The sequence below is a fragment of the Anopheles ziemanni genome, chromosome 3 (genome assembly GCF_943734765.1).
Source record: "Anopheles ziemanni chromosome 3, idAnoZiCoDA_A2_x.2, whole genome shotgun sequence".
Lineage (NCBI taxonomy): Eukaryota > Metazoa > Arthropoda > Insecta > Diptera > Culicidae > Anopheles > Anopheles ziemanni.
Window position 1 is genome coordinate 7,639,880 of NC_080706.1, and position 18,043 is coordinate 7,657,922.

General features: G+C 49.1%; 1 protein-coding gene across 1 annotated transcript in view; it reads left to right on the top strand.

Annotated features, from left to right (window-relative positions):
- LOC131289660 (neurexin-1) overlaps nt 1–18,043 on the top strand; it is a 78,109-nt gene that overhangs the window by 9,904 nt on the left and 50,162 nt on the right. Inside the window, exons 3-4 of the mRNA XM_058318957.1 lie at nt 5,825–5,969; nt 8,642–8,695. Coding sequence (XP_058174940.1) covers nt 5,825–5,969; nt 8,642–8,695 — 199 coding nt within the window. The remainder of the gene's footprint in view (nt 1–5,824; nt 5,970–8,641; nt 8,696–18,043) is intronic.

Here is an 18,043-nt window from a genome sequence, read left to right on the forward strand (position 1 = left end):
TTTCGGGAAGCCTGGCCCATGGAAATTCGACACTGTTTTCAGTGTCACACTCGCAAAAGCCGCCCTTTAATGTCGAAAGCATGTCGACGCGAAAGCCTCCTGGTGAAAGGGATGTTAAACAAGATGGGGCAAAAATCCTTTCAAAAGTAATTGAATCCATTCATCTTATTTCGAGTCGAGTCACGAAGACAAACAGGTCCGGTCTGTGTACTTTTCATAATTCAACGAATTTTACGACGTGCTTCGGCACGTGCCTGAAAAGTTAAACCAGCCGCACACCGGTGTGGGCAGGTAAGGGTTGAAATTGAATCAGTGTGTGTATGTAGGTGTCGTTGTGCGCTCGCCTAAGACGCCACCAAGAGGGTGGTGTTTTTTTCCCCCGAAGAGAAGGGTTCATTGTTTTTCCTTTTTCTCTCGGTTGTGTTTTCGCACCCACCCCGGGTGCGTTGCGTTTTCTATTTGATGTACCACGCTTCGTGGATTCATCTCGCGCCACCACCTTCGGTGGTTTTCCCGGGCCGTGTCAAATGATGTGTAAAGACATGCTAAAGTGAACGGTTTAGCTCCTTGTCCGACCGTTACGCTCAGGGCCTCCGGTTAAACCGGCTCGGGATGGAAGCGAATTTGTTTGTTTGTTCTATGAAAAACGAAAATGTCCGACCCTTTTTCGGTTGGAATTAAGCTCAGCCGGAGCGTTTTCCCCGGAGGGGGAAAACAGTCTCTTTGAAGAAACCTTCCATCAGCCAGAGAGGAAAACAAACGAAAAAGAATGGCTGTCGTGCGCTAAAAATGGACCGAGACGGAATACTCGGAGACGACAAACAAAAAACAAATACAGCCAAGAGCAACAGAGGAGCGGGGAAAAAAAAGGAACAACCGACAATGCACGCTTCCGAGCCGGAAAAACACACCGAACGGTTAAAGTAACGCCATTTGTGGCTCGCGGGTCAAACTCTCTCCCCTTCCACCCAGCGAAGGCCCGTCCGTTCGGGAAGGTGACAGCGAAAATGGAAAATCAGGAGGGCTCCATTAGGCTCGCAGACGGACGACGAAACGCTGGAAAAGCGAGTGGGGGGAAAACAACCGAAAGTAGAATGGTGACGCGGTGCTGCGAGCGATGAAAAATGCGATCGAAGGAAGAGATTTATAACGCAACCGTTAACCACCGTGGGATTGTCCTTTTTTTTCCTCGTTTCCCCGTTGTGTTTCCATGGTTTCCTCGCAGTTCTCATTTCGTGACCTACCACTAACGATACTTTATTTTTCGGCTGAAGCTTTCTTTACCGCGTTGGCTGTGCTTTTCGCGTTGTTTCCGTGCGTTCGTGTGTGAATAATCTACGATCATCTGCCCCGATACCGCCCCCACCGTTAGGCGCACCCTTCGACGGCGTCCATGCTCCTGTCTCCCACCACCAGCCCAGCCCATCGATCTTGCTTTTCTTTTTTTTTTTGTTCTACTGCTTCACTCCATCATAAACGTGCGTTGGAAAAGTTTTTCCCGCCTCGTTATGTCACCATTGAAGCAGGGACTGGGGGGCGGGGAGAAGGGCATTTGGGGAAACATTTCCCCACGTGCAGGATAATCCGAGTCGTGCTCGAGCCCTTCGCGGGACGTGTATCGAACCGAAGGCTTTTCGCACCGCATGCGTGGCCATTTCCACCAGGAGATTGCCCTGGAGTGTTTCCCGGTTCCTGGCCCGATGATGATGTAAGCTCGGCTTCGGGGAAACCGCGTCGGGAAGCTTGACACACGGGGCGGGGGGAGAGGTGGTTTTGGTGGTTCACACTTTTACAACACCGCAAAACGAAGCACCCCGATGTTACCGCGCCACGGGTGGGCGGTTTTAGGTTTCGGTGGGACGCACGCTTTCCACTCAGCCGCCTCGGGAAACCCGGCCCAGGATGATAGATGTAATCGTTGGCCCACTCCTCTCCCTCCCCAAGCAGCCGACGGCGACGTTGTAAGACGCCCGAGCTCGGCACCCCGGGAGGGGTTAAAGGTGAAAGCGTCTATAGCCTTTCTGATTACCTCGTTTTTCTTCCTTCCAACCCATTCCGCCGCGCATTCTCTGGACGCTCACACTTCCGTTCCGTTTTTTATCTCTCTATCATGTTTTTCCACGGGGCGCTGTTTGCGAAGTCAATGCGAAAAGTTGTCGCCGTTCGGTGAAAATGTTGCACGCACGCACGTGCACAGTTTCGATTCGAGTTCGATTAGGAGCGTAAACCCGTTCAGTTTTTGAGGGGGGGTGCGAATCGGTTCGACGATTTGCAGCGAAATGTGAAAGCTTTCCCAACACGTCGCGATACCTGGGGCGAGGAAAAGTTTCGACCAATCGGGTGGGATATCTCGTATCGAGAGAGGGTTTTTCCTGCTACCATTTCTTTTCAAACCATCATTTAAATGTTGGCAATTAGTTGTGCTGATTGGGTTCGATTTTTTAAGTCTCGTAACATTCAACCAAACTGGCATCTTGAGTTTGAGTGTTCACGAAAAGGCTGACTTTCGTGCTTCTTTCGACCTTCTCGGCGATTCCCTGAATATTTGAGGATCAGTTCAGTTGGGGTGAAATATTCAATCTACCAACAAGCGGCAGAAAACCACTTCCGGGAACGGCTCGTGAGACAAGCTGCCGAAGGTTGATTCAATCATCCCTACGGCACAAATGCTTCGAAGGCTTTTCGAAGAATTCGGTTGACGTAATGGCGCCGCGTTTTGCAAATCCAGGGCTTCTTCTGCAAAGCCTCTTCGGAGGCCTATGAAGGCTGGCCGAAAACTTTACGGAAAAGCAATTAAATGCCATGAGATAGGCGAAAAATAATGAGCAAACGCCGATCGGCGGACGGAGATGATTTTTAAGCTCGTTAATTATGCACCACGCCGTTGGTCTTCTTCCCTGGGGTTGCGTGCAGTTGACAATCCGTTGACTAATTGACTGTGGTACGCTGGTCGATAACGTTGTTTTCCGCTACGAAACCGAATCGAAGCTTACCCTTTTAGTTGGTGAATTGAACGCTTAAGCGATAGAAAGAGCTGATTAAACGAAACCCATTATTACTGTTTGATTGTGAAGACAAACCTGAAGCAGGGAAAAGTCTTGTCAGATGAGAGCATCTGGTTAATTGATTTTCTATTTCAGTCGGCAGAAATATAGTATCTCATTTCATACGGCCATTTCAAGCTTGTTTGGTACGATCGAAAGCGTGGGGTCCCGGTCGAATTTATCCGTTATCCTCGAGTCGTTAGCTGCCTCCCGTAGGTTTCGGAACTTTCCTTTTCATTTTCCACCCTCTGCGGTTGGGACCGGCTCGGTTGGGAGGGTCAGGGAATAATTATGTCATTCGGTTTGCTGCGTTGCTTGACAGGTTTCACGTCTAATATATAATTGGAATTCCAATCTGCCGGCCACACTGCGAGAGTGTGCAATAAACTCCAAGCTGGCAGCGAGCGTGACTGGCCCATTCCCAGCGCGGGCATCCGGAGCGAGACACGATTGTGAAACGGTTTATCATTTCATCGGGAAGTGGACATTTGCCGACCCCCGGGCCTGAACTCACTTGACTTCGGACCAGCGGAAACGTGTAGGAATTTCAATAAAACAATATTCTTCTCCACTGTCACGCCGCGGGAGGAGTTTCGTGCTCGCAGGCGAAGGATTTTCCTCGGATCGAACTTTACAAAGGCCGCCGTGACCTTGGGTGGTCGCAGGTTTCGGTACCCGTGTTTTTTCCCTCTTCTTCTTGTTCGAGCAAGCCGTACGATTTCGGGCCATCGGTAGCGGACTTCAGCGGGACTCTCGGTCACCGGGAGCCCATGCTCTCGCACAATGGTATTCCGAAATTCCCCCCGGTGTTCGGTGATCCTTGCCCCGGCCAAACCCGAGGGGATGTAATTGACCGGCGTGCGGGGTGGGTGAGGGGAAGGGGGAAACATTTTTGCTGAAGTGGTACGCACAAACGGGCCGAGCGCCGAGTGCCTGCTGGCATGCGTCTGAAGCACTCGCTCGGGGTTTTCGCTCGTAAGTGGAATGTTCGGTGCGACAAAGCGAGAAGGGACCGAGCACGGGGAGGGAAAAAGAAAAGTTTATGTAAATTATTCATGGCACACAGTACGGATTCGGGCCAGCTCATGCTCCGAGCCCTCGCCCCCGCCCCGAACCGATGCTGAGTGCTTTATAACAAGAAGATGCTTGGCATTTCGCACAATGTGGCCACTTTCGTGCGGCATGCTTTACATATCTCGATGCTCGTCGGCGAAGGCGGTGAAGGTGGTGGGCGCTGTGTGCTACATCCTCCCCCTCTCCCACCCACACCAGCGGTCATTCCAACGAATGCTCCGGATCACGGCCGGCGAAGACACGGAACGCAGAACGATGCGCCGGGACGAACAACGCCAGGGAAATCGAGTGCACGACCCATAATCATCCGTCCTCTTTTGTTAATGCTAAACAACCAAGGCAACGAGACTAAAAAAAAAGGGAACAATTCCAAATGAAAGAAAAAGGGACGGTATCAGCTTCAGCATCATAAAACTGCCAAGAACTTCCTATCTCAAGTGGGTGAAAAGTGGCCGTATCTCACAGCGCGGCCCGCTCGGAGTGTAGCCGTCCGCGCGACATGCGTTGATTTCGCTCCGCTTTTCGGGGGTTTTGTTTTACATTTCATTTAATAAGGGTTCACCCGGCTCGGCGGCAGTGCCCCGGTCTGTCTTGTTTTCTTGTTTTTGTGTTGTCGTTGTTAGCATTTGTCGTCCATTTTTTTTGTTGTTTCATTTTCTTCCATTCACCCCCCAAAAGAAAGAAAACCGGTAAGAAACGACCGGAAAACCTACCCCGACACCACTCGGAAAAGGAAACATTCGGTAAAACTCGCACCAGCGGGGTGGTGGGGGAGGGCTTTGAAGGAGTTGACGCGTTTAAAGGACGGAAACGTGACGGCTGCATGGATCCACCCACCCCTCGTTTCACCCACTCTTCGCGGGCGGTTTGGGTGGATGGGCGATAAAAATCAACGAAAGGATTTCCAATCTTGCGTTGGACACATTTTTTATTTTTATTTATAATCAGTCCTTGCGAGTCAAGTCAAAGCTCAACGCCCGCTTTTGCGTCCCGGGCAAAACGTTGTATAAATAATCGGAGTGCTGAGGCGTGTGGGTGGGTGGGTGGGTGGGGTGTGCTGGTGGTAAAGATGGAAAACGAGTACCAACTCCTACACTTCGACACCGAAGCAACCGGCGAGCGAGCGAGCGAAGAGACAGAAAAGGGAAAACGAATCTCACAAGATTGGTCACCTGGGAACGATGAAAAAGGAAAAGCTCACTCGCACGGAGGGGAGGAAGGGCGGCATGAAGAAGGAAGAAGAGATAAATTATAAACTACGGCCAGAAAGCGCTGCGAGTGACTTGTTGTAGTTGGTGGAAGAAGAATGGAAGCATGAAAACGAGAGTGAGGGGTAACGTTACAAAACAAAACCGACCATGTTTGCAGTGTGAGAAGAAAAAATGTTGCATCTTTCGGTCCACTTGGTACACGGAGAGATTTATACACCCACCCACAAACACACACACACACACGCACATACAGACAAATGTTGTCCCGTGGCCAAACCGGGCTTCCGAGGTGCCGAGGAGGTCGTAAAGAAGAATTTCAACTCGTTTTTATCACTTCCCATTTTCTCGTTTCCGCCATTTTGTGCAGCTGTAGGAGTGTGATTAATCCCAGGATAATTGCGAAATTATTATTATTTTTAATCCCTGCCAACTGTGTTCTCACGCTCGTCTCTTCCCTTTCGTCTCTCTCTCCCCCCCGGCCCGGACAACACACAGGTACAACACCAAGCTGGCCCTGCTGGCGCTGCCGAGCGTCATCTTCGAGCCCCGGTTCCGCGGTGCGGTCCGCAATCTGGTCTACTCCGATCAGCCCGGCGTTTCCCCGCGGCGGCAGGAGATGCGACAACCGCGGGACATCAAGGTAAGCGAGCACATCCCCCTTCCCATCCAGGTGTTTCGACCGCTTCTTTGCGCCGTCTTGACCGCCGTCGCGTCGTTCACGTTCGTTTTGATTTAATATGAGCCGCTGCGCTTTTTGGAAGCATCCTCCCGAAGGTCGTTTGAGGGACACCGCGCGAAAGAACTTCTGCCGAGCGAAAGAAAGCACGGCGTCGTCTCTCTAGCCGGCTCGAGAGGAACCAAATTTATCGCCGATAAATCAACGGATGTCGCGTATTCGTGTGCGGCTCGTAACGGAATGAATCTTCTTTACTTTCCGCTTCGGTTTCTATGATTTCATTTTATTTTCCTCTGCCAAACAGAACGAACCAGAATGCTTGGTCCAAACATTCGCCGTAGGTGAAGACAACTTGAACAACCTTCCCCTTGCGTTGACATGCAATTGTCTTTATCCGTTCGGGGCGAGATTGTGTTGAAGAAACGCCGAGAAGGAGACTTCGGGTAGTAATTTGCCGTTTATCGCTAGAAGAAAAGGAAGACAGACACTGTGAGTGTAGAACGTGTATCTCGCGAGAACGATGTCCTTTACCGGTGTGAAATGTTACATCACCAGCGGGATTTTTCCCCGAATCGGCAGAAAAATGGTCGCCGACGTGTGACAAATTTGACTTTAATGAGCGAACGAAATGGTTGCTTCCGTTCGCGTTCGGATTGGCAATATATTCCGCGCACTCCGCGTGATGGATGGGTTCTGAAATAATCTTTCAAGAGAACTCCTCTTCACAAAGAGATTGCTTCGTTTCGATTGCGTTCGCGCCCACGTGCTTGGCCGGTGTTAAAAACCTCCAACTGTGCGCTCCGGCAACGAGCGATTGCGATTTGTTTCGCTAAAATTTTCCACCCACGAGTTTTTGAAACCAGCCAAATAATCTACTTCGAACCGAATGTTTCGGTGCACGTGGGCCGAGCTGTTTTAATCGTTTTGCAACGTTGCTCTCCGGAGCGGAAAAAAGCTGCAGCTCCATCCGTTTGCTTTCGGGTTGGTAAATTCGACGTTGATCGAAACAAGTTCGGCCGTCATTTTCGTTGAAAGCTGGATTGGCCCGTGGCCCACGCAAAACCGAGGCCATTTAACTCGTGTGCGTGTGGGTGGTTTCCGTCTCGGGTGAAAGAGCAAAATTCAACCCACGCCAGTTTTCCTCGATAAGTTTAATGTGTGCTACATTTTTGTCATGTCGAGCTTGGAGCTTCGCTTATGCAGGTTGAATTGTGAATGTTTTTTCGTTAGCAATGGAAGCAAATTGAACGTTCATGCAAATTTCTTTAAATTAGATGTGTAGGGAATAAAAATGAATCCATGAGTAATAAGCTATCTGAAATCTTTTTATTATTTTTCTATATGTCTTATATACCTATGATCATCAAGCTTTGTAAGATACTTTAAATATTCAGATGGAGTTCTATTAAGTTTGAAATAGATTAAATACTTTCAATTAAACTTGTAATTAACAAGGATTTAACATCTGAAACTCGATCAAACAGACTGTTTCTAATCATTTTTCTCCACCGCATTGTGAAGTATAATTTGGCTTTGCATCAAAAGAAAAGTGCAATGTACAAAATAAACGGATCAAATGAAACTGACCGATTTCCAGCGAAAAGCTTGTTTTGATTTTACCACATTTTTCAAAGAGCAACCGTTTGTTTTTTTTTCTTTCGCTGACCGAAAACGATAGAATCTATCAGGTTTTGAACCGATCCATTGTTTGCCCGATAGTTGTCGATGGTTTGCAACTATTTAGTTTGAACTGTGAGCTCGGTAAGCTCTGAAATATCTTCTCAAACCACTTTTAGTTTCGGTACAAAAAAAAGCTTCTCCATTTTATACGCTTTCATTCCGCTCGCGTACTTAACAACAAAAAAAAGGAAATTCGCTTGAAAAGGACCGTCCCACCCTAAAATAGACTGATAATGCAGCCCCCCGGAACGCCCCGGAAAATCTCGGATTGATCCTTTGGCGCCTTTCGGGGCGGTTCGCTTCTCGCCTCGCGCTAAACCGGCTCGAAAACGAATCCACCCCACCTTCACGCTGCATCCCGTTTTCGATGCGGAGGTCCGTGTCCCCCCCCTCCACCCACCCGGTGGGGTCGCTTTTGCGGGGATTTTCATTTCATTTCGCTGATCCTGATCGAAGGGCTGGCGAAAGCCAAATCAGAAAATCTCCGAATAAACGGCCACTGGCGACCGGGTGATGGTTTTCTGGGGCGCGGGGGGTGACGCGGGGCCCGCCAGCGCAGGAGTTGCCAAAATTCCATTTTTTATGGCGAGCCATTTTTCCACAGCGCATAAATTGTGCCGCAAAAGTTGTGCCGGCTGAGGGGAGGGTTTTCCTCTTATTTTGTGTGTGTGTGTGCGTTTCTCACCCCATTCCACCTACCACCCCCGAAGTCGTAGATTGTTTCCATTCCCAGGGTGGCTTTTCCACTCGGCTGTCCGACGCGTCTCGCCCGTCAAAACTAAACCATCGCAACCGCGTCCAACTGGGGTACATCCACTTATATTTCTCATCCACCACTTAACCGGATGGCTGCCGTCGTCGGTTTTGGTTGGACCGCTTTTTTCCATTTTCATTTGAACGATTCACCCTTTTCTCATTTCGTTCATATCCTTTCTCTCTTCTATGTTTGTGCTTAGTGTGGCGACTCTCCATGCGATCTGACGGCGATGCCACGGGAAAAAGTGACACGGGTAAGTGTGCGATTTTCATTCTTCTTACTTGCTTTCTCTTTCTTGCCAGGATGGCTTACAGCATGCAGCTGTAATGTTTCAAAAGCTCGAGAAATCGAATATGAAGTCTATATAAACGAGTGCAATGACCGTCTTATTTAAAAAAAAAAAGATCTTTTCCGTCAATGATGTTATATTTGATGTTGTCCAACTGATTATGGTGTTAGTAATCTACAACGAAGATACACTCATTCGCATCGATAACCATTAAAATAAATAGGCTAAGCCAAACGTTATGGACTGACGAAAAAGAAAAAAAACTGGTAAGAATCTTCGGGGAATTAAAAACGTTCCGACAGCGTGAGGACATGTTTTATTCATCGGTCGCGAAAGCCAAACCGTGCCAAATTGATATCGTTCACCATGTCGGCAGAAGTCCGTCCCATAGCTATTCGCCGCTTCGAGCGAAAATTCCATTTACTCAAACGCGGGCTTGCGAAAAACCGTTCGGTTAGCCCACTCCATCCCAATTTTCCTCTGTATGCTAATCGCAAAGTTCGAAGCAGTGGAACTGATGCTGTTTGAAATTTTCTTTCTCGCCTGTTTTATTTTTTTCTCTTTGCGAGCCAAACGAGCTGGTGATTTTTCTAGCGGATTTAGATAGTCGGTTTGAGCTCGGGAATGGAAAGCCCTGTGTCAGCGGAAAACGGTTTATGCGCCCTGCGCTATCTCGCGCGCCACCAGACGGAAGGCGAATGGATGCCATCGATTGGCCCCTCGCTGGGAAATAATTTCCAATGGATGTATCCACGTTGAACGGCGTCTAAAGTATTAACACTTGATTTGAGGCTGAAGTGCAGCGGAGTGAGCGGAACTTTGGCAAAGGGTGGATTACAGTTACAGACAACATGTCTAATAAGAAACATTCCTCGGTGTGCTTCGTCCCCCGCCGCCGCTCTCCGCGGTCCTTCCCTCGAACCCTACTGCAATCAAAGCTGTCTATCGATCGTGACACGCTTCGTCGGGGCCCGAGCAAGAAGGTGCCAAGGAAACATTCCAAGCCGACGCTCACGGACGGCTGGTTCGTCGGGAAAATGGGTCGACCGATGGCAAATAAATCCCTCCCAGCGCAGGGGGCGCGCGCGAAACGGTTCCATTTAAAGTGGATTCCTTTCATCACATCCCCAAACACCTGATAATATCTGCAATCAATTTCTGCTCCTCGCCGATCGCCGTGTGCGCACCGGTATCGATCTTACATCGGCAGTATCCAACCGATGGCTGCTCGTTGACGGGAAGAACTCCGGTGCGCTCCTTTTTAGGCTCCTCGGGTAAAACGGTTATGCAGAGGCAAAAATATCACTGATGAAGTCCCATTTCTCATGCGGTGTTCGCAATTCCTTTTTCTTGTTTGTACTCCATCGGAAGGGGTTCTTTTTCTTTCCTTCGGCATCGTTCCATTCGTCCGATGCTCATTCGACGGCGCACACGGTAACACGATCGGGGTTTGTGCACCCGAAGGGTGTTTTATGTGCCTGATGCCTTTAGCCTTTTCTTCCTCCCAGAGCTTGAGTTGCGTTTCAAAGTGGTTCCTAAATTTATCCTGCATAGGCACAGGAGGATGTTGAGCATACTTTACTTCTTTCGTACCCCGCCTGTGCGGAGCTATTGTTCTTTACGGAAGGGGGCGTTTTCTGGTGGCTGCACTCGCTCCGAAAAATTGACTCGAAACCGTACCGGTCGAACGAACGCTTTCTCTGGCCGCCGCTGGATTTTTTCCGCCTCTCGTGCCAACACGGGGTGGCCCCAAAAAATCGATAACCAATAAATCTTACCGTAACCCGCACCGCAAACAGCCAACCATTTGCCGACTTCCAGCGTTCTTGTAGTCCGCCGGCGAGATAAACGTCGGAACGATGGAAACGATGGGCCCTCTTGTAGACTTTCCCCCCCCCAGACGGTAACGCGGAACAAATAAAGCCTTCATTCATCAGCAACCACGGGTCTGGTTGGGGGGAACCTCCGGTGGTTGCGATGTTGCAGCTGCGAGGTTGGCCAGGTGTAGCCGGTTATCTTTTTATTTTCTGAAAGGATTTCGGGCCAACGGGCCCGATTGCCGACTTCATTGCGCCACCGCCGTTACGCCGGTGCCGGTCTTATCGGGCCCAACTTTTCATTTGCTTTCACGCCGGCGGGCAAGCGGCGAGCCGACGAGGCAAGAGCCGAGGTGTACGGTTGCAAATTAGTCGTAATCGAACCGGAACGCTGGGCGTAGCAAGTCGCTTCGTTGGCCGTAGCTTTGTTGGAGCAATCTTACCCAGCTCGGGACGGTTTTGGTTGAGCAAGGACACGAAAACATTGGCGAAGGGAGGGGGGAACATCGTGACCCGCAGGAGGATGGAGGGTTTTTTCCATCTTTCCACCCACCGTGAGCGAGATCTGTCTTAAGCTACCTTTGGACGGAAAACTCCTCAATATTTCCACCAAATGTTTGGTTCGCTTGCAAAGGTAAAGATGTATCGATGATTGACGATTTATTAAAGCAAGCGTTTTCCGAGCTTCTTTTGCAACAAAACCGGCGTGTTTACAGCAAATACAGCACCCGTTTTCAAACCCATCCGTGGCAGGATGGTGGTTTCACGATGGAAAATGAGCGATCGGAGGAGATTGATGGGTGGTGTATGAGCTGCTTAACATATTTACGTAACATCTCCACGACGGTGCTCCCGGTGTTGGGCGCATTTCCACGAAAAGCCTTAAACCTGAGCCTGATGTGAAATTCTCCGTACCGGCTCGCATAGGTGAGCGTCTTATCGTACTATCTCGGGCGGCTTTCCCGAGCCCCCTGGTAAAGGGGAACCGGTCTGGTCGGTTATCATGCCCCCTTTTCATGCTGGCAAAAGCCGGATTCCACAATTTCGTTAGCTTATGACATAACCGACTTTCCACCGCTTTCGTTCGCTGGTAGATGTTGGCTACAGAAGGATACTTCAGGGGGCCGGGACCACTTCCGTACAATCTGTGGATCGATTGAAGGCCCAGCAAAGGCGAAGGGCAGCACTCGTAAAATACGTATCCTTCGCTAAAGCTCTTTGAGGAGCAATATGACCGCTTTGTACCAGCGCTGAATTGTACCATGATGAATGTGAGCAGCATAAAAACATACACACACACACACACACACACACAAATACAAAACCTTCATAGAAAGCGGAAGTATGTACCGAAGACTTTTCAAGACATCCTCTTAAAATCGGATTTGTGTGAAATTTGAAAGCTAGTTCATTAATGGTCGAATTTCTTTCGAGGCGATTTTTTACTCTCTTTTAGAAGAAGTATTTCATGGTAGCTGAAAGTAGAAAAGAATTTTCATCCTTTTCAAACTAGCTATACTGGTGCAAACAATAAATTTTCTTCTAAAGATTGCAGTCAAAATACTGAAAACTAAGGTATTGTTACTTTCAAGGGTTTTTGCTCGTTTTAAATTCTAACAAGAAAATTACGAGACAGAGAGAGTTCATATCACATTATCCGGATTTTGAAACACATAGCCTTTCATGCGTTGAAATTTCCCTGATGGTTGTTGTGGGAATTTTCATCATTTCGAAGAATTACTTCCTCGTACGGTAAATATTGGTTGACGCTCTGCGTCGGAGTATTGTCGTATGAAATCATACCGGAATGAATGAACTTCAGCTTGAAGGGTTATCCTTTAATCGAAAGAACCCTTTTCCAGAGTCTGGTGCATTCGATCCGGGTTGTAACTGTTCCGCTTTCACCCGCAACCGCTCGTGGTTTGCGATAAAAACTTTACCACCCTAGCCTAGAATGGGAAGCCATCCAGTAACGCAAGTAACAATCACCATGTGTGTGTGTGTGTCGCCCACGTCCTGGGAAGAATAAACCGTAGATCAAACCCACCGTCTTCCGTTACGTAAGCCGGTTCCGTCGGGTGATATGACGCACGTGAGGCCCAACCGGCCGAAGAATGCTCGGTGCTCCAGGCTTTGATGACCACCCTACCGCCGGTACCCCCCCGGCCATTACCTAGTGTAATTTGTTTATCCTACGCTGGGGATTAATGTAGCCTTAAGGAGCCTGATACGCTTCATACTGCGCTCGGTGTATGTGGGAGGCCATACACACAAACATCGGGCAGCTCGTTCCCGGGCGACACTTTTCCTCATTGCAGTTCGGGGGCTTAACTATGAAACCCAGGTGCTATTACTGTGAGCACAGTGTGTATTGGCACAGGAAATTGTGTGCTGGAAGGTTTTTTTCAATGCGATTATGAGAATCTCGCTGCAACATTTCAAAGCTTTCGTGAGCATAAGCATAATACCAAACAACTTTTGTGTGTGAATTTTCATAACAAAAGCCTGCATACACATTTTAACCTCAGCTGAATTTAGATGTTGTTTTCCAACCAAATCGAAAATAAATTCCACGTTTCCTCTAGCGACCTCCCCGCCACTGCTCCCCGCATGGCCAAACGGTCCCAGTTCTGCTGCATATGCATTTTTCACAAGTATTAAATGTCAAGTTGGGCTTCCCCGAAAACCACGAAACCGCCCGAGAATGGTTTCCCATTTTCCATACGAGCGGACGAAAGTTGCATCGTTTCCCGTTCCCAGGAATCCATTTCCAATCCCTTCCCCTCCCCCTTCCTACCACTCATCGAGTGGTCGCTCTTTGTAAAATCACGAAAAACATTCACTGCTGGATTTCTGTAGAGGCAAAGAGCAACAGGAACAAAAGAGAAGCAAGATAAAAATACAAAAATAAAATGAAATCAAATAAAAGTTGCACCAGAAATGCACGTATCCGACCCCCGGTGCACGTATATGCAAGTTTTCCCGAAGTTTTATGCGGTTTTGCACGTCATCCGGGAGCCTGGGTGTGGTGCGCAGTGGCGCAGATTACGTTCGGTTCCGTTCGGTTTGGCGAGATTGCGCCTCGGTGGTGGACGTCGGGACGGGGGCCTGGAGGGATGACAAAAATGTCCATCCATCCTCATTTTCCTTTCTGGCACGACCCTCTCGAGTTTGGCGTTTCGAGATGGTGCGAAATCGAATGAAGTGTTTAAATTTTTTCCGACGCCCTCACGAAGGTCCCCATCTTTCTGATCTGCCGAATTCGTTCGATATTTGTCCGATCTGCTGCACACGGGCTCCGGACACACTTGCACCTTGACGGACCGGAACGATCGAACCGGAAGGGCATTTGAGCAGCTGCTGTCCTCGACTGTCCTGTCGTTTGAGTTCTTTTTTCCGTTTTTTTTATGGGTCACTCGGGAAAGCCTTCGAGGGACGCTTGAGCATCTCGTCGAAAGTGTACAATATTTTGCCGAACACAAGATGCTCTTGTTCTTCTTCACGTCCTTGTCCTTCTTTTTTGATTTTTTATTTGCAACCCTCAGGCCAAAATTGCATTCCACCAAAGTGCAAGTGTGTGCTTCCGAGCGGCACACGTGCACACGGCATAGTGCCGTGGGAAAGCCGTGCCAACAGCTGCGTGAAATATACAGTCCCACAGCACTGCTACTGCCCGTCTGGCATAATTTAAACACGAACAAGTCAATTTCCATTTCGCAACTATTGCTTCCCATCGGCACTCCGGAGCATCCGGTCCTATATACTCCCGCAAGTGGTGAATCCCGGTGCGGACGATGGTAGCAGAAGGAAGGCCATGAATAACTCACGACTAATTTATGGTACCGCCATCAATTGTCGCATCTCGTAGCGTAGCGTAGGCTCGGGCCGGGATCGGGACGGATCGTTGGGTGGCGTTGCGTAGCGTTTTGCAATTGGCGGAAACATGTTCGCCTTCGTGCCCGTGCTTTTGATATGGCGTGATTTTTTTAAATTGGTCCCATTTTCAAAGCAAGGGTTTGGAAATGGATAACATTACGTATGGTATAACTTTATTATTTATAAAAATGTTATTAGTTGAATGAGGGTTTCCTCTGCAAACTTGCAACGAAAACCAACTTTGAAGTACGGAACCATTCGAAATAAAAATTAAATAAATAAAACTGTCAATAAACTAAAAGAAGGACCGTTTAAAATTAGTACAATGTGTAGGAAAAAGGAATAACAATCTGTAAGTTAGTTTAAATGACTTCAACTGGGTAGTTTTAACCAAAAACCAACATTTGTACTCCGTTCGGTTCGACCGGGGAAAAAGATCTGTTAACGTTTGCCTTCATCTTGTAACACTTTCCGATCTACATGGGAGAGTCAAGTAATCAATGGTCGCGTCCAGAAAAGTGCCCGTTGGGCATCAACAACCAGGCGTTCCGTTACTCATCCACCCACACTGGTGGTCGCTGGTGGGCGACGTAAGATGAAAAGAAAACATATTATGTTGGGCACGAGCTCCTTCGCAACCGCAAACGGTTGTGAATGTGGAGGGGTTAGTGCCGAGGAGCGCACCAGACAGTCGAAGAGTACGCACGGTAACAGTAACGCAGTTTACTCAGACACTTCCGGTAGGCACTCGAGAAATGGAAGCAAATCGAGAAATTGGATCAAATTACAACGCGCTAGCATAAGCCCGCTTCCCGCTGCATACCGTCTTTTCGTTGGTTGCGTTCTTTTCCTCGGAACGATCCCATCCGCACAGGCAACATATCGATGTCAGTTGGTGTTGGTGTTGGCTGGTGAGAGCGTTGTATTTTTTCTTGCCTCCCCGTGGTTTTCCCGCCAAGTCAGCGTACACATATCGATCGGTTTTTCCTTTCCGTCGCCGTCGGCCCGCGGGTAAATATACGCGCTCTTTCTGCTGACTACTTGGTGGTTATACACAACCACAACCGATTCTACACACACACACCCTATCTAGATGGCCGGTTGTCCGGGGAAAAACAGATTGCTTCCAGGATGAGCCCCGGCACATGGGCGCATATCGCATGTCGAAGGATCGAACATTAGGATGTCGTTAGGAAACCGATACAAATAGCGAAACCCCGGAATGATTATCCGTTCGTTGATTTAAGCCATTTACGTGACTGGCGCTTGGAATCTCGTTCTGGAAGGTTTTTGGTGGGATCCCCGGTTTTTTTTTCGCTCCCTCGATGGCGCATCGTTCTATTGGATAACAAGTATTCCGATCTTATTTCGGTCGATTTCTTTATCTGTAGACAGTTAAAAGTTGTACTTAGGTACAGTACTGAAGAGTATGGCTGGACCGTGTGGTTCCCACATTTGCAAGCATTCTCGAGGGAATTCACCAAATTGAAGGCAGGAAAGGAACTAGTGCTGGAAAATGGAACCAGGAGAATGTTGTAAGACTCAATTCCTGGTCGAATTGATCTTAAATTCATCCCAAAGCAGAGATCCTCGGAGTTCAAATGCAAGATTGATATAGAGATTCTGTATTCTAGCATTTTTGGGTTTTGGATCTCGTGGGATCTTTATACAAGGATCTATCCTAAGTCGGATCTAGATCGGCCGGATCGAGCCCCCGCGCTGGGATCGAACGGCCAACACAGTTCCAACTCGCCCGCCTACTTCTGCGATCCTCTGGGACTTCCCCACGTCCATCAAATTAGCAAACCATCATCACCGAGGTGCTGATGCGTTGCGTCTCCGGAAGTCCCCGTGGACTGTTTCGCGTGGCAAATTTTAGCAACCTCATCACGGCCGCAAACGCCGGTTGCTCCAACAGAACTGAAAACTCCATTAAAAGTTCATCCCGTGTACATTCTAGCAAAGAAGAATGCTCATGTTTTCCCCGCGCGCGCCGATGGCAAATGATGATGTTTCCAGTGGCTATCGTTAGTCAGTGGGAAAGACAACTCAATCACCGCCACGCCGTCATTTCGGTGCGACTCATCGTCGGATGGTAAATTTGGCGAGGCTTTCTCCCCGGTGCTGCGCTGAAATATGTGTGCGCGTATTTTTCACTGGCCCTCCTCCTCCGTCGCCGTTTTTTTTCCATTCGGCTTTCCCTGGGTTTGTTCCGATGTTGACGAGACGGCTTGGTTGGTGGCTAGAATTCGCAAGGCTACGCAGAGTGCAGACCGCAAACGAAGCTTCTGATAGCGAAACCCGTGGCCTCGAACGGCGAAGTGACGAAAGAATGGAGAAAAATATATCACCCACAGCGATAAAAATGAGCTTCCGTGTGATTCTTTTTATTATCCCAGCCCGCCCACTCGGCCGGAACCTACCTTCCCGCCAGCCTCCCGGAACCATTCAGTGGCGGAACGATTCCTAACGCACGTTTCCGTATCGCATTTGCTGCTCCACCACTTCCTTGTTGGTGCGCTTGCATGCTGTTGACGGGTGCCTTTGTCCTCTCTCTCTCGGTGTGTGTGTGTGTACGTGTGTGTCGTCTGCCTCGTCGCCATTTGTTGCTGATGATGATCGTGTCATCTTTGTCGGCCGCGTCCGGCCATTATTGTCCCGGGTGGCATACACTGGTGGCAAATTATGAAATTATGTCATTTTATGTGTCAGGCCCGGGTGGTTCCTGCCCTTGCCTTGGCCTTTTTCTTCCCGTCTTCCGAGGTCTTATCGCCATCGGAAGCCGCGACGACGGTTGTTCATCGGTCTTGTCTTGCGGCGGGCATGTTTCTGCAAAACCGGTCTGGCCGGCAGATAACGCGTCCGCCCTCCGATGGCTCCGTTCCGGCGGCATCTGCCTTTGCCTTTGGAATGTCTGCCAAAAACTCGCGCGAATGTGACGGTGACAGCGCGTGGCCATCGTCGGTGCGTGCTCGTCAACATGACCCGGTTTAGTTATCTGCCAAAGCCTTAACGATGTCTCGCAGGAACCGTTTCCCGAACTCACGCGCCGCCGACGGTGCCGCGCCCGGATGGGTGGATGTTTTATGATCCCTTTTGTTGGCCGGTACTCATGACGGTGCCTCCCAGCTCCAACCCGCTTGTAATTACCACCAGGAATTGGTTTCGCGGCGATGTCTTTGGCGCTCTTTAAGGCATACTGATTTATATCGTCGCCGGTCGCTTCGTTAAGGATATACCCAAGTATTAATCGCCACCGCCTCGGGTGGTGCTGCGGTCTGGAGTGAACTTTCAAACATTCTAATCAGCCACTTCCGGCTCGATCGGATCCATGAAGTCCGGGAATGGTACATTTTATTAATAATAAACCTCCTGCGTGATCCGCATCAGTGGTCGTAAACCGGGAAGATGGAAGTGTGGAGCGGCATGATGGATGGGAACATTCCTTGTTTTATCGTCAATCGTACCGAGACGTGCCGCTCCGAGGGTGTGTGTGTGTGTGTGTCATGCGTGCATATCGATCTCTGCCTTCCGCTTCCGGGAGTTTACATCGGCTGAAGGTGTGATGTGTCATTCGGGCATTCCAATTACGAACACTCAGCCAAATGGGACGTGAGAG